Genomic DNA, 14,864 nt, shown 5'->3' with positions numbered 1-14,864 from the left:
CACTCACTTTTCAGAAGAGCAGTTATTTTAAGAAATATTGTTTTAGTGGACTCCAATTAAACATTTTTACAATACTGATACAGTATAAATATATTCTAACACAGTATAAGGTAACACTTTAATTTAAGGTGTCCTTGTTACACATGTTACATGTACTTACTATTATAAAAACAATACGCATAATTACATGCAGGTAACCCTAAACCAAACCCTCATCCTAACCCTAACCATATAGTAAGTACATGTAGTTCATTGATATATTAGTCAGTACTTAAATGTATAATTACACTGTAACAAGGACACCTTAACATAAAGTGTAACCTAGTATAAATATTAGTTTTTAAAATTAAATGGCAATTGGTTCAAATGATCTATGCTGAAAGCTCTGTTAAATGAACACCAATGCACAAAATAATTTATATTAACAACTTGTTTATTTTTTGCATTCTCCTTTGCAGTGTAATATAAAGTTGAATTCACACCTTACAAAATAAGGTATGGTATGGATGTCTGAATCGAGATTGCAATCTTTTAACAATTAATCGTGCAGCTGTGCCAGGATAGGAACTATGTTCACCTCTTAAATGTGAAATCAACTGTTGACTGCTGGGATGCTCTGACAAATAAAACAGGTCAGCATTCTGTGCATAACGCGCAGCCTCAGAGAAAACAACATTATTAAAGTGATTATTCAAACATTGACTCATTAGCTAGTGAAAGAAGACTTCATGATCAATCTCATTCACTTTTGAGCAATCTGCATGAGCTAAGAAGTTGACACGATATATTATTGAAATGCCACTACCTGATAAAAGATTACAAGTCTTTCAGCAGCATCGCATGCACTCATTTTTGGAGACTTAAGTCCTCCAGCTAGTGGTGGAAGGAGATGCATCAGTAACAGAAGGGATGTCATTTCTTGGTCGTAGACAATTAGTCACACAAATTAATTGAATTTTTAAAAAAAAGAAGTCCAACGTTGATGGATCTCAGTCCGTCTCGCTCAAATTGAGAGTCACCAGATCGGTAGGCCAGCATGGCGTCCGCAACAAATCCACACCAAATTCACAATGTACAAAGTAAACTCAGTCAAACAAAAATAAGGCTTAGATGATGAATGTAAGGTTTACATTCTTGCCTCAGACAAAGAGAAATTAGGGTTTTGGAGGAAAATATTCCAGGATTTTCTCCATGTAATGCAAGTGAATGGTGCCCAATTTATCCAAAATCCATATCTATAAATAAATACATAAAAAATGTAAAACACTCAAATTGATAAACAAAATCATATTGAGTTGTGCTATTTTACCTTAATGATTCATATGATCCATGGAGTTATTAATAATTAATAATAAAAGATGTACATTTCAAACATGTGCATTCTTCATCACGGCCTATTGCTGCATTCCTTTTACTAATTACATACAATTATTTTAATAATTGTATTAATTACATAGCCTACTGTGTACAATTCATATACCTAGTGTAATTCAGATTTGTCAACTAAATTGCATTTATGTAGAATTTTTCATTTAGCATTTTACATTAATGACAGGGAGGGAGACCAAATCCTTTTTTGGCAGTATTGTTGCTTGTAGTTATGTATGGTTGCAGCTTGTCACGTAATATTTCATTACATAATTTCAGAGTCAGTGTACATAAGCAAATTTGCCCACGTCAGTCAGTTTCATAGCACGAGTTGAGTGGTAACGTGTGAAATTGTTTATTTCATGTATAATGTTTATTGTTTATATAATGTATAGTGTTTGTCATATACATGTATTTTGATCTTGTTAATAATAATAAAAAAAAAACGAGTTGAGCGGTAACCCACCGTGTGACGTCACGTGCGTTACGGCAGCCGTGCACGCGCACGCACACGAGTCGTCACACTCACGCTACTGGCGAGAGAGAGATCACTGAGAGAGGAGACTACTGGTGAGTGTGTATTAAACACACGGTTTAGATTCTGTGGAACCAAATAACAGCCTGAACGATTTTAGAGTGAAACACTGAATGACGGCTAGCTCATTTTCAATCCTCATTAAATCTTCTTTTGGATTTATGTTAAATCACTTGAGTTTTTATAACACTTAAGGTCATAAAAAGAAAAGCAATAGTCATGATACAGTCTAATATGATTATTAAACTTTTAAAGGTTATGATTTAATTAAATCAGTGTGAGTACTGCACATTTCAAAGTCAAAATGCAGCCTTGTTCCCCAAAGCGTGAGCCTGGAGAACATGCATTTATTTTTATTTAGCTACTGTTGATACATTATGCAATGTTTACCTTATGGTGTTTATATTGTAATAGGTTATAGATTGTTGTAAGGATACCTATTATATCATCTCTTTTAATGAACAACTGGAAGTAGTAATACATTTCAAAATCAGAGTCCTGGTGTATTTCAGTCTTATCGTGCATTATTGCACTTTTTTCATAGTTATTATTGGTATTTTGGTTACTCAATAAACTGTATGGCATTTAATTCAGCATCAAGTCCTTGAATATGTACTGCAGCCTGTTTAATTAAGTTAATGATTATAAGATACATGTTCTGATTCTGAATGGACATGCTGTATTAATTTGATTTATGCAGGTCTTAAAAAAGGTCTTAAAGCCTTAAATTTGATTTTAAAAACCCTCCAAATACCCTTATTTAAAAAATCTGATATTAATGGATTTTGATGTCGCGTTTATTTATGCTTTTCTTAAAAACAAGGCTTGCTCTTGCAAGTTTGAACAAATACTCGGAGGCTGTGAGCTATTACAAGAAAGCACTGGAGCTGGACCCTGACAACGACACCTACAAAGCCAACCTGCAAATAGCAGAACAGAAGATGAAGGAAGCGCAGCCCAACCCCGTGAGTTCACAGAACCACCCTGATAACAGTTTTGTCTCGCTGTGAAAAACAGAGTTGTGCTAAAGCCCATGTTCTTATAGGCAGGGGGTTTGGGTGGAGTCGAACTGGCCGGTTTGCTGAGTAACCCTGGTTTCATGAACATGGTCAGTAGAAATATATCTTAAATGCTCATCATTAATGCTTACTTATGCTCATCATTAACTCACTGTCACTCTCTTTAGGCATCTAATTTAATGAACAACCCACAAGTGCAACATCTGTGAGTAGACAAAACTTAAGCACAGCATTTGTTCTACACCAAATACACACACTATACATAGTCATGATGAATTCATATGGTTTTGAAAACTCTGATCTTGTCATGTGGTGTAACCATCAAGAAGGAGCAAGTGATAGAGCATTTTATCCTTTTATTTCCTTCAGTTATTTTCACACTTAATTATGCCCGTTAAAATGTATACACAGGGTGTCCGCGGGTCCTTAAAAAGTCTTAAAATGTCTTAAATAACGTTTTCCTAATATAAAGCCTTTAAAAGTCTTAAATTCAGATTCGATGGGTCTTAAATTTTTTTGGTCTCATTACCGCTAAAATATCTTCAGTCTGTGATGGACCTAATGACTGTTTACAATCATTGGACAGCCCGAAGAAGTTTTCTTCCCCGCGGTAAGTTACTGCATCATCAGAGAGAATTGCAGTAAGTTAGCAGAATACAGAATACAAGCTCGCTCTGAGACTCACTCTGTTTGTCTCGAGACTTCAGAACAAATGAGCGTGACAGCACACATAAACTCAGAAGAAAATTCAAAATGTTTAGTTTATTCATAACATGATATAGTTAAATAACACCATGACAAGTGAGCTATTTTGCTCAATATTCTCACGACTCAAAAACAACAACAACAAAATAAACATTCAAAACACCTAACTTACAGAGTGCACACATTACGTGAAGTCTAGTGCGCGTGCGCATTTACAGCGCTCTTTTATGGCATGATTCAGTCTATTAAAATACATTCAGAATGATCACAAATTCAAGACATGGGGGCAGAAAATGTGTACATTTATACAACTTCATCTAGTTAATCAAGTTCACACGGAAGAGTGCCTTTTTTTCTCCAAAGATTACCATATACAAATGTGATTTTTTTTACAACAGTTCAATAAACTATACGTTTTATTAAGACTTACGTTTTAGACCCCATATTGCCTGTTTTTGCACTATTTCGCCAACAAAAATAATTCCAGACAAAGCCACAGTGCTGTTTTGCGTCTCTGAGCAACATGACGGTGTTTCGTTCCTGAATGAATCAACTGTTTAAATCAGGGGTGAACAACCCTGCTCCTGGCCATCGACTGTCCTGCAAAGTTCCGCTCCAACCCTAATCAAACACACCTGAAGCAACTAATTAGGGTCTTCAGGATCACTTAAACATTAAAGGCAGGTGTCTTTGATTAGAGTTGGAGCTAAACTTTGCAGGACAGTCGATCGCCAGGAGCAGGGTTGGGCACCCCTGGTTTAAATGATTCGGTTAATTCGCAATGACTCACTTATTAACAGTGACTTACTGCCACCTACTGGCGGTTTTAATTTCACATTTAAAGTATCTTTTCATTTTTTTAAATTATTTCAAATATCAGTATTCAATGTTTTATGTTTAATATATCAAAACATTCTTTATGCATTGTAAACACATCTAAATGCCACTTCAGGTGCAGCTTATGTCGGGATTGCAAAGATGAATTTTGTTGATACTGATTTCATTTGCTTGGTAACAGCCCAAATGTCTTATTATTCTAATTCACTGATTAAATGTAAGAATTTGACTCAAAATATAATGCACACTTATAGACAAATGGCTTTATGAAGGTAAAATGCCCATAAAAGGTCAAATCTATTTAAACTTATTGGAAAAGATTAATTTCTATCTGACCACCACACAGAATATGAAGAATATCAAAAACTTTAGGAGTCAGCTGTCCACGAAAGTCCTTAAGATACCAGCATGATAACACACTCAATCAGTTGAATGAATGACTCAATACTCACTCATTAAGTGACTTACCGTCACTTACTGGTAGTTCGGTTGAGAAGTTTATTGAAAAGTATGCATTTTTCCCCTCAACATTTCTTATTTGTATACTCATAAATGCATTTAAAACATTAATCTCATAACATTATTTATTGCAGTTGTAATTATTGTTATTTGCAGTGTAAATTATTTATTCTGACTGGTAGCAGCCCTATAGTGTATATTGAATTTATTGATAAATTGTAATAATTTGACATGTAAGATGATGCATACATCTAAAAAGGTTAAAAATAGGCCTTTGTAAAGGTAAATATGCAGATTTAAGTATGTAAAAGCTGATAGAACACTGATGAAAATATTGCTTCAGAATAATTTTTCTCCACCAAAAATCTCAGTGATGCAGTTATTTTGCGGGGATATTTTGTATGGAATATTGTCTGCTGATATGAAAAGTTCACTGTATATCGTTGTAATAAATATAATTTATTACAGCAATGATATTTTGATTTCTTTTTAATTTATACACATTAAATATTGCATATATGTATGTAATAAAATGTGTATTTCCATTACAGGTGTAGGTCTTAAATTTCATATAAGGTGGTATTAAAAAGGTCTTTAAAAGTCTTAAATTTAACTTGTTCATATCTGCAGAAACCCTGATGCAATCTTGTTACTTTCACTGTTAATTTTATTGCTCTATCATATGTTATCTTTAATTTAATAGCGCATTAGAGCTGCCCATTGCAGTGGCTCAATACTGTAATCACAAGATGTTTTCCTGTAATAATGCATGGAACCACTCGTTATACATACATTTTGTAGCAGCGATGAACATATTTTCTGAAATATAAGTCACGGTTTTTAAAAAATCTGACATGTGCTGAGACTTATATTCCAAAGCGACTCATATAATGCAATTAACGTCAAGCAAGCAAAATGCACAACATGCGTGCACATTTGTATTGGTGCAGAATGAGAGAGACCCGCAGTGTTACTCTATCTTTTATAAAGAATATCTCTTTGGATTTGAGACTTTAGTCTTTGCAACTTTGCAGATCTTCTTTATGCACCAAGAGCTTGTAACACTCCAAAGAGAAAGGAAAACTTGAAATCGCATCATATGACCCCTTTAAACTGTGTGAGCATTAAAGACAGAAAAAACCTTAATAAATTGAAAATGGTTCTGATAACATTTGAAAACAGTATTGATGAACATACAGTGCATATTTGAATGCTAAAAATGTATTTTGCTTTGTTTGCGGAGGTGATGTGGGCGTTTACAGGTTCGCACGTCTCACGTGGATGATTACCGTATGAATAGCGCGCGCTGCATGTGGGCGTGATCACATTACAGATAATGAGCTCAGATGGGAAAGACTGGACCTCGTGTTGGTTTCATACGGATTACTTCATCAAAGAATATTTGTTTTAGATAATACTTCCTTCATTTAAAAGTAGACACTTCAAGCTATCCATAGATATGTTTCTCATGTCTGTGTGTGAAGTATTCGCTGAGTTTTGGTTCATTTTAGTGATGTGTTATTTTAAAAGGCATATAAATATATATTTTTTCTTAACACTACATTTGTAAAGTAAGTAACGTAATTATATTGACTTCAGTAACTAATCAAATTACACAAATTTAAAATGTAATGCGTTACATTACTGCGTTACCAGAAAAGTTACTGTGTAACGAGTTATACCCAACTCTGGAGACTCGTATAACCTAGTGCATTTCACACAGGCTTTTATTTTTGCTTTAAATAAAGTGTATGCTTGATGTTTAAAACAAATGTTGTTTTTTGTGAATGCCATTGTAATTTTTTTTTTGTTTTGTTTTGTTTATGATTTAGTTTTTAATTTAAATGATGCGTGTGCTAAAGGAATGAACAGCAATTAAGATCGTGCAACAGAAGTGTGCGTGCTCTCTCTCTCTCTCTCTCCTTACCATCAAGTAACTTTAGTAAATTATGCATTGTTTTACTTACTTGCTTTTGACATATCCGACCGAACTACAAACTTTCCAGTGACATCTGAGAAAGGGATATTCGCTCAACAAGCTCGCTCATCTGTGCCACCTCGCGCTCAATCCACTCAGCGTGCTTTGATTATCAGCTCACTCACATCAGCTATACAGGCGTGAATATTGAATGTTTAACATTATACTAATTACATTTACTTCATAGACATCCTTAATCTCTATAACTCCATTCTACTCTCTGTTGTTCTGTTGTCTGTGTTTCTTTGTCTGGACACAACACTGTTCACACGCTGTGTGATATCGGAACGCTTTAATGAGTACGAGTTCAAGTACAGAAGCGCAGTATCGGGTCTGATACTGATACCATATGTATTTAATAATAAACACTTAAATAAATAAAAAAGTTGAGTTGTACAAACATTTAAATTGCACAGGTTTTATGTTAAGAAATGCCAATTGAACCTCACTTTACCAACGTTTTGATGTTGTGACGATGTCGTCTTGATGTTGTGACTTGTGATTTGTGTTATCAATTAGCAGCAGTTTATATCAGTTGCTTCTGTGCCCATGTAGGATGTCAGGTATGATGTCTGGGGCTTACGGTCCTATGGCAGGAGCCACCTCTCCAGGAGCAGGAGCAGCAGCAGCAGCAACAACAACAACAACAGCTGGAGCAGGAGGTGCAGGTGTTGGTGGCAATGACCTCTCCGGCCTCATACAGGCGTAAGTTTTAACATCACTATCCTGTGATTTTCATAGGTTTCCGATGTCTGGGGCTTACGGTCCTATGGCAGGAGCCACCTCTCCAGGAGCAGGAGCAGCAGCAGCAGCAGCAGCAACAACAACAACAACAGCTGGAGCAGGAGGTGCAGGTGTTGGTGGCAATGACCTCTCCGGCCTCATACAGGCGTAAGTTTTAACATCACTATCCCGTGATTTTCATAGGTTTCTGTTCTACTTCCTAACTGAAAGTTCAAGGTTATATGCAGTGGGGCTGAACTAGTGTTTTTCTGTCACGGGACAGTGGTCAGCAGTTTGCACAGCAAATGCAGCAGCAGAACCCTGAGATTATTGAGCAGCTGAGGAGTCAAATGCGCAGTCGACCTCCCAGTAGTGCTGGCAACGACGAACACTGACACTCCCTATGGTACCACACATCACTCAATTAAAGTTTTGATCTGAACTAATTGACATTTAAAAGACTGGAACATAGCTTTAGGTTTTAGATTTTAAGGCAAGACACTAGAGGCAAAAACATAGTTTTTTCATGCAATGATCAATTTTGAGATTTTTGGACTATTTCGCATTTTTATAATTGTTGTTTCAGAGTAGTGGAATGAAACCATCCAAAATAGACTTAAGTTTTTATTTTATTGCACATTATCTGCTTGAGTGTGTAGATTTAAATTACTATACACATCTTTAAAGTTGCTGTATGTAGAATTGACACTGAGTGGTTGAACTAAGCATTGCAGTCCAAATTCAAAATATTGGAGAGGGTTTTTTTCACCCGGCCCCTCCTCCTCAGACTTGACGCACATGCAGGTTGCCAGATTGATGACACCAACAGGAACGAGTGAACTTGACAATGAATGAAATGAAGTACGCTGCATTTTCCGCCAACTGGCAACACGGGGTGCCGAAATACAATTGGGTAAACTGGCAGTGAGTGGGCTTCACAAACCAAAACGGACATTCCGGCCCAGAACGCAGATTTTCAAAGGAGAATAACTGACTGTAGCATTGTTTTTCAGATAAACAAGTATGTTAACTTAGCATGTTTCTTAAATATCTGCAAACACATTATGGTATTTGTATGCTTTAGTAGAGTCAAAAACTTACATACAGCACCTTTAAAGACCATTTTAAAGGCCGTCAGAATTATCCTCTTCAGTAGCGCTAACGTAAACCAAACTTTGAGTTTTGTTCTTTTCTGTATTCTGAAGGTATTTACAGAAGGGTTTGTTCATGTACTGTTTATGGACTCTTGACAGTATTTTCTCATTTATGTAGTGATAAAAATTCATATCCAAAATCATAAAAGGGTATATTATATATATATTATATTATATTTTGGAAATGTATGCAAATGTGTGCATATTTAATTAGACAATGCCTTGGTTGCAAACTTAACATTTTAGAAAACTTGTAAAAAAAAATTTTTGCAATTCTTAATGTAATCAATCAACCTGGGAAGCATGTTAATCTGTTAGTTAATTTTTTAACTTCATTCACTTGGTGTCTTGTCTTAAGATGTTTTATAGGTATTTTTAATGTTGTTTTTGATATTTAGCTTTACAGATGCATTCAAACAACAGCTTATTTTAAACAGAATATCTGTTTTAAACTAGAACTTAACGTTACCTCTCTCATTTTGTGCAGTTTAACTCTTGACCTGGTGGACCTTTGGAAGATGGGCTACTTTTTTCTTTTTTAAGATATACCTTGTTCCTTCAACTCCAGGGATGAGACTGTTTATTCATCTATAAAAACTGCATGAGTTCACTGCCCCACATTTCCCTACCGGCTGGAAGAGGTCATCAGTGCTCATGCACCCATCATATTTGGGAACTGGACTCAAACAAATGTCTGATCAAATGAAACATCACACTGGGTTAACATTGTATGCTCAAGTAATAATCCATGTTACTGGACCGTGATTAATGAATTGCTGCTACATGGACATAATGCAGATTTGCTGTAACACCTCAGTGATTGGCCTGTCCAATGACAAGTCTCAGTCTGAACTGAAAGGGGTTGACAAGGAACATGTGCAAAACTCAACATTGACAATTAAATGTCAGATTTCAAATAGGACTATTGCAGCTGAAGTTTAATGTTTCCCAACCACTTACCATGCTTGCAAGCAATGAGATTTGTCAGAAGTACCATTACTTAACAAATATTGTTCTTAATTTGTTCTGATCATTTTGGATTAAAGGAAATGGATGTTTTTGTCCATTTTGGAGAACTGATGTATGTGTGATGGTATATTTAACGCGACTTGCCATCCGTAAACATCACTGTCTCAAAACCTAGCGAGCTGACAGCAGTAGCAAAGTTTGAACCATTAAAGCTTATTTTGCCACTTTTAGAGGCAGCGAACATTTTGCAATTCATTATCCGAATTTAAAAAGTGTGACGTTCCAAACGCGCCTATGTTGCCTAACAACGCGAACTATAGGCTGCTGCTCGCTAGTTCTCGAGACAGCCACTGAACAGGTGTCGCAGCCTTCAGCAGCAGGAAGTATCGGCACACCCACGGGTAAAACGCTTCATTTCGTGCATAAGTATATGAATTATCATCTTCTTACATTTCACTGTTTGATGAATCATATTAAACGGCGTATTTAAACCAGTAATATAGAATAAACGCCTTTATGTGCGTGCGGTACTTGTTAGCTTAGCATTTAAGAGCTATAGTAAACAACTCCAGTTTGCATAGAAATTCGTGAAAAACAACAGGCTTGCACGTCTTAATATAAATGTTTTTTTTTTGTCATTAACGAGTTTTCTCTCTCTCAATACATGCACATTATAAAGGCTTTTTTCTACTATGATAGCTAGCAGCTCACCAGAGGTAGCATGCTAATCTGTACACTGACCTCGCCAGTCACCTTACGAACATATAACGCCTCAGAAATGGGTTGTCAGGTGTGAATGAATCCACTGGACATGCCTGACAACAGCTGTCGAACTGATACTGATTTGAAGTTGCTTAAATTGGGATGTTTCTCATATATTAGTTACGATAATTATGAAACACTGTGCTGTGGACTGACGTTTGTGATTTTTGTCCAGGGATGCTGTCCATGACCTGACCTCAGTCGGCCTTAAGAAGAGTGTCTTTGGCTTCAGTGTTTTATTTCAGATACACATGCTTTGTTGAAGTAGGATCACAGCCCATCTCCTCAGTATGGAGATAGCTGTAGCCAAAATCCTGTGCCTGCTGGGGGTGTTTGCCCTGATGTTAGCAGGCATCCTTATTCCTGTGCGGGTGATGCATATGGAGTATGATAAAGTCACGAGGTATAGAAAAGTGGTTGCTTTAAGCAACTGTTTTGGAGGAGGCGTATTCCTGGCCACCTGCTTCAATGCCCTTCTACCAGCAGTTAGGGAAAAGGTATGTTATCAAGCATGGTTTTGGAAAAAGTTCACTCAAAAATAACATTATTTAAAGGGGTCATATGATGTTGCTAAAAAGAACATTATTTTGTGTATTTGGTGTAATGAAATGTGTTTATGCGGTTTAAGGTTAAAAAACACATTATTTTCCACATACTGTACATTGTTTCTCCTCTATGCCCCGCCTTTCTGAAACACGTCGATTTTTACAAAGCTCATCGGTCTGAAAAAGTGAGGTGTGCTCTGATTGGCCAGCTATCCAGTGCATTGTGATTGGCCGAATACCTCAAGCGTGAGACGGAAATGTTACGCCCCTCACCATACTGTGATGCCTGCAGCAACCACATGTGACGACCCTGGGCTGGACTCTGCTTCGTCCACGGTGAAAGCCGATCTGGCGATCCACAGCATGAAGTTGATGTATTTCCTCAGCGACCAGCGCAGATCAGCTCTAGGCATGACGAAGCGGATATCGTCTTCTTTTGGAAGGCCAAACAAAGTAGTTTCACTTTCGCAACGAAACGCACAGCGTCTTCACGACATGGCGTGACGGCAACAATACTACAGCGAGAATAAAAGTTACGCCTTCTTTCTTTGCGTGAACATTTGGGTGGCGTTATGCAAATCTTCCCAGATAGTGATGTAGATATGTGGGGGCGTGTTAGAACGAGCGGTTTTAGGTAACATGGCTGACTCTTAACTTTTATAAAGAATATCTCTTTGGCTTTGAGACTTTAGACTTTGCAACTTTACAGATTTTCTTTATGCACCAAGAGCTTGTAACACTCCGAAGAGAAAGGAAAACTTGAAATCGCATCATATGACCCCTTTAATCATCATCAGGTTTTTCCAAAGCCGTATGATATGCTTTCTTTTGTGGAGCAAACATAGACATTCTGATGAACATCCTGGCTGATTATTTACTAGGTATTATCTGTGTAAAGTGCTAAAATGAACTTTATAACAATAAATAATTGTTTGGTAAAGTTCAGATGGCCTTGTTCAAACTAAATGAAAGCGATGGTTTAAAAGGTTTAAACTAGTATTTTTCTCATACACACACACGTACAGTTTTGCTTCTGAAGACATTCAGGGCATCTGAAACCACATACTGTCTTGAGTAGGTACAACATCTGCATTTGAACTTTGTGAATGTTAAAAAATTATGTTCTATAAAATATGAATTTGGGTGGTATACATGGAATTTGGATGTAGTATATCCGCCATGCTGTTCATACATCTGACAAACTTAGGTTTGCAATACATAGATTTACTTGATTTTCCATACATTTTTTTTTTTTTTAGAAATATCATGTTAAAATGTGAGCATCAGCCAACAGAGCTTTGATCAAGCATTTAAATGTCATCTTACTAAGACATATTATTGTGAGATATTGACAACTGATATTTATATGCGTTTTACATAAGTAGTCTGCTTTACTGTTTTAAAGATCTCATTGTTTTACATTACAAGCTATTAGAATTTCATACTTTTGTTCATATAAATATCAGCAATTGCATCTGATTGCATATTTTTCCTCAGTTTGAGCCTCTAAATAAAATTGAGGTTTTTTTTTTTTTTAGGTGTTCTTGAGAATAAGATCCATATTCTCACTTCATCATACTATATGCACAATAAAAGCCTCATTTATCAAATATGATACTCAACAAGAGAAACACTTTTTTTCTTTTTTTTAAAGATTTTGTCTCACTAGTCTGCTTTACTGTTTTAAAGATCTCATTGTTTTACATTACAAGATATTAGAATTTCATACTTCTGTTCATATAAATATCAGCAATTGCATCTGATTGCATATTTTTCCTCAGTTTGAGCCTCTAAATAAAATTGAGGTGTTTTTTTTTTTTTAGGTGTTCTTGAGAATGAGATCCATATTCTCACTTCATCATACTATATGCACAATAAAAGCCTCATTTATCAAATATGATACTCAACAAGAGAAACACTTTTTTTCTTTTTTTAAAGATTTTGTCTCAAGTTAAATAAACTGTTTTTAATAATAGTCCTGTAGTTTTTACAGGGTTAAGGATTGTATTTATCTGTTATACTAAACTAAAGTCAGGCATACAACCAGTATTACCATCAGGAAGTTCACTGGTAATCAAATTATAGAAGATCTGACTTCTTACCTTTTTGCCTTCAGGTTGATGACGTCCTGAAAACATTACATATCGCCAATCAGTACCCGCTGGCAGAGACGATGATGATGATTGGGTTTTTCCTCACAGTATTTGTGGAGCAGGCCGTGCTCACTTTCCGCAAGGAGAAGCCCTCGTTTATCGACCTGGAGACGTTTAATGCTGGTGGCTCGGCAGCGGGGAGCGACTCGGAGAATGATGCTCCATTCATCGCTCCCGCTCGAGGTTCCAGAGACCACCAGTACCATTCCCATCACCACGGACACTTCAGCCCTTCAGAGCTGATGCACGCTGGTCCATTGAGATTAGCTAGCCTGGTGCTAGCGCTGTCCGCTCACTCTGTCTTTGAGGGTCTCGCTTTGGGCCTTCAGGAAGATGGAGCTAAACTCGGAACCCTCTTCATTGGTGTGGCCATCCACGAGACGCTGGCAGCAGTGGCACTGGGGGTTAATATAGCCAAGGCGGGAATCTCCTTACGGGATGCCAGTAAACTGGCCGTAACAGTGAGCCTAATGATTCCTCTGGGCATCGGGATTGGAATGGGTATTCAGACGGTCCAGCACTTGGCAGAAAGTATTATATCTGTAGTGCTCCAAGGCCTGGCAGCCGGGACGTTCCTCTTCATTACGTTCTTTGAGATCCTCTCACGAGAGCTGGAGGATAAACACGACAGGTTACTGAAGGTGCTGTTTCTTGCACTGGGCTACAGTGTACTTGCAGGGCTCGTCTTCATCAAATGGTAAAAGGGGTTCAAAATGTAAGATTTTCTAAAACTATACTGCTCTTCTAGAGCACCATCTGCCAAACATCGTAACCAAGGGTTTGTGTAAATCTACTGTATAACTTTTGATGTTTTATAGTGCAAGGGTTTTCAATCTTTTTGTTGCCAGTAACCCAAAAATATGATTATTTTTTATTTTATAAACACACACATATATACTAATATTGTCATATTATTAAATTAAAAAAAAAAAATAATAAGCTTTATTATTGTCACTGTACTAAGGCCAGTGACAATAATAAAAATTCTGATGAATTTCAGGTTAAGAGACAAAAATTAAATGTAAAATTATTAAAATATTTACTTTAATTTGTATTTATACGTTTTGTTAGATGTATAAATCTTTAAAACAAAACAAGATTTGTTTGTTATTCCTTACTGTTTAAAATAGCTGCAACTACAATTTTGATTATTGTCATGAATTACATCTTTGAAAAGCATGAGGAAATCATAGTATCACATTTGGTCAATATTAAAAATAGTGTGCTAATAACCATTTTACATTAACGCATTAACTTTGACAACCCCTAAATTTGTTGGATTTTTTTATTTATATATTTTAATTTCAAATTTTCTGCGATCACCATTATCATTTAAACTTCTACACTTGTATGTCTGTCTCAAATCTTGATGTATCTGATGAATTTCAGGTTAAGAGACAGTGTGTACCCAGTAGTTTCACTCCAATCGTTTTTACTCATCCTTTATGTAAATATCATAGTCAATATTTGCCAATATTACAATGACTGTTTTGAAGGATTTGCTTATAGAGAATATTAGCTGAATGCACATGTAATAGGATGTGAATGTTGAATGATTTAGTGAGAACTTTGTGTTGAAATTGGTCAGATATGTTAACATTAAATTGAGTAGTTGAGTGCACAGTTGTTTAATTTACTTGACACAACAGTTTCACTG

The 14,864-nt window shown here is 36.2% G+C and overlaps 2 protein-coding genes across 2 annotated transcripts; both read left to right on the top strand.

Moving 5' to 3' along the window:
• The first annotated feature begins 2,706 nt into the window (after window positions 1-2,706).
• On the top strand, window positions 2,707-9,858 carry LOC107602780 (small glutamine-rich tetratricopeptide repeat-containing protein alpha). The gene is made up of 6 exons (XM_016295354.1): window positions 2,707-2,868; window positions 2,949-3,011; window positions 3,090-3,127; window positions 7,457-7,606; window positions 7,908-8,030; window positions 9,266-9,858. Exons 1-5 carry the CDS (start codon window positions 2,707-2,709, stop codon window positions 8,017-8,019), a joined length of 525 nt encoding a protein of 174 aa, XP_016150840.1. The 3' UTR covers window positions 8,020-8,030; window positions 9,266-9,858.
• A 76-nt stretch (window positions 9,859-9,934) lies between these two features.
• Window positions 9,935-14,096, top strand: LOC107602814 (zinc transporter ZIP3). Its single transcript, XM_016295408.1, has 3 exons — window positions 9,935-10,148; window positions 10,685-11,006; window positions 13,171-14,096. The coding sequence occupies exons 2-3, from the start codon at window positions 10,800-10,802 to the stop codon at window positions 13,906-13,908; spliced, it is 945 nt and encodes a 314-aa protein (XP_016150894.1). The 5' UTR covers window positions 9,935-10,148; window positions 10,685-10,799; the 3' UTR covers window positions 13,909-14,096.
• Window positions 14,097-14,864: the final 768 nt, after the last annotated feature.

Source organism: Sinocyclocheilus grahami, unplaced genomic scaffold (genome assembly GCF_001515645.1).
Source record: "Sinocyclocheilus grahami isolate Dianchi unplaced genomic scaffold, SAMN03320097.WGS_v1.1 scaffold335.1, whole genome shotgun sequence".
In the NCBI taxonomy this organism is placed as follows: Eukaryota; Metazoa; Chordata; class Actinopteri; order Cypriniformes; family Cyprinidae; genus Sinocyclocheilus; species Sinocyclocheilus grahami.
This window is presented reverse-complemented; position numbering and strand designations above follow the sequence as displayed.

Excerpts from the sequence above, each read along its gene's own strand:
- LOC107602814 (XM_016295408.1), top strand. The coding sequence starts at position 10,800 with ATGGAGATAGCTGTAGCCAAAATCCTGTGCCTGCTGGGGGTGTTTGCC. Across the intron at positions 11,007-13,170 it reads TACCAGCAGTTAGGGAAAAG|GTTGATGACGTCCTGAAAAC; the intron begins GTATGTTATCAA and ends TTTTGCCTTCAG.
- LOC107602780 (XM_016295354.1), top strand. The coding sequence starts at position 2,707 with ATGCTTTTCTTAAAAACAAGGCTTGCTCTTGCAAGTTTGAACAAATAC. Across the intron at positions 3,012-3,089 it reads ACCCTGGTTTCATGAACATG|GCATCTAATTTAATGAACAA; the intron begins GTCAGTAGAAAT and ends CACTCTCTTTAG. Across the intron at positions 7,607-7,907 it reads CTCTCCGGCCTCATACAGGC|TGGTCAGCAGTTTGCACAGC; the intron begins GTAAGTTTTAAC and ends GTCACGGGACAG.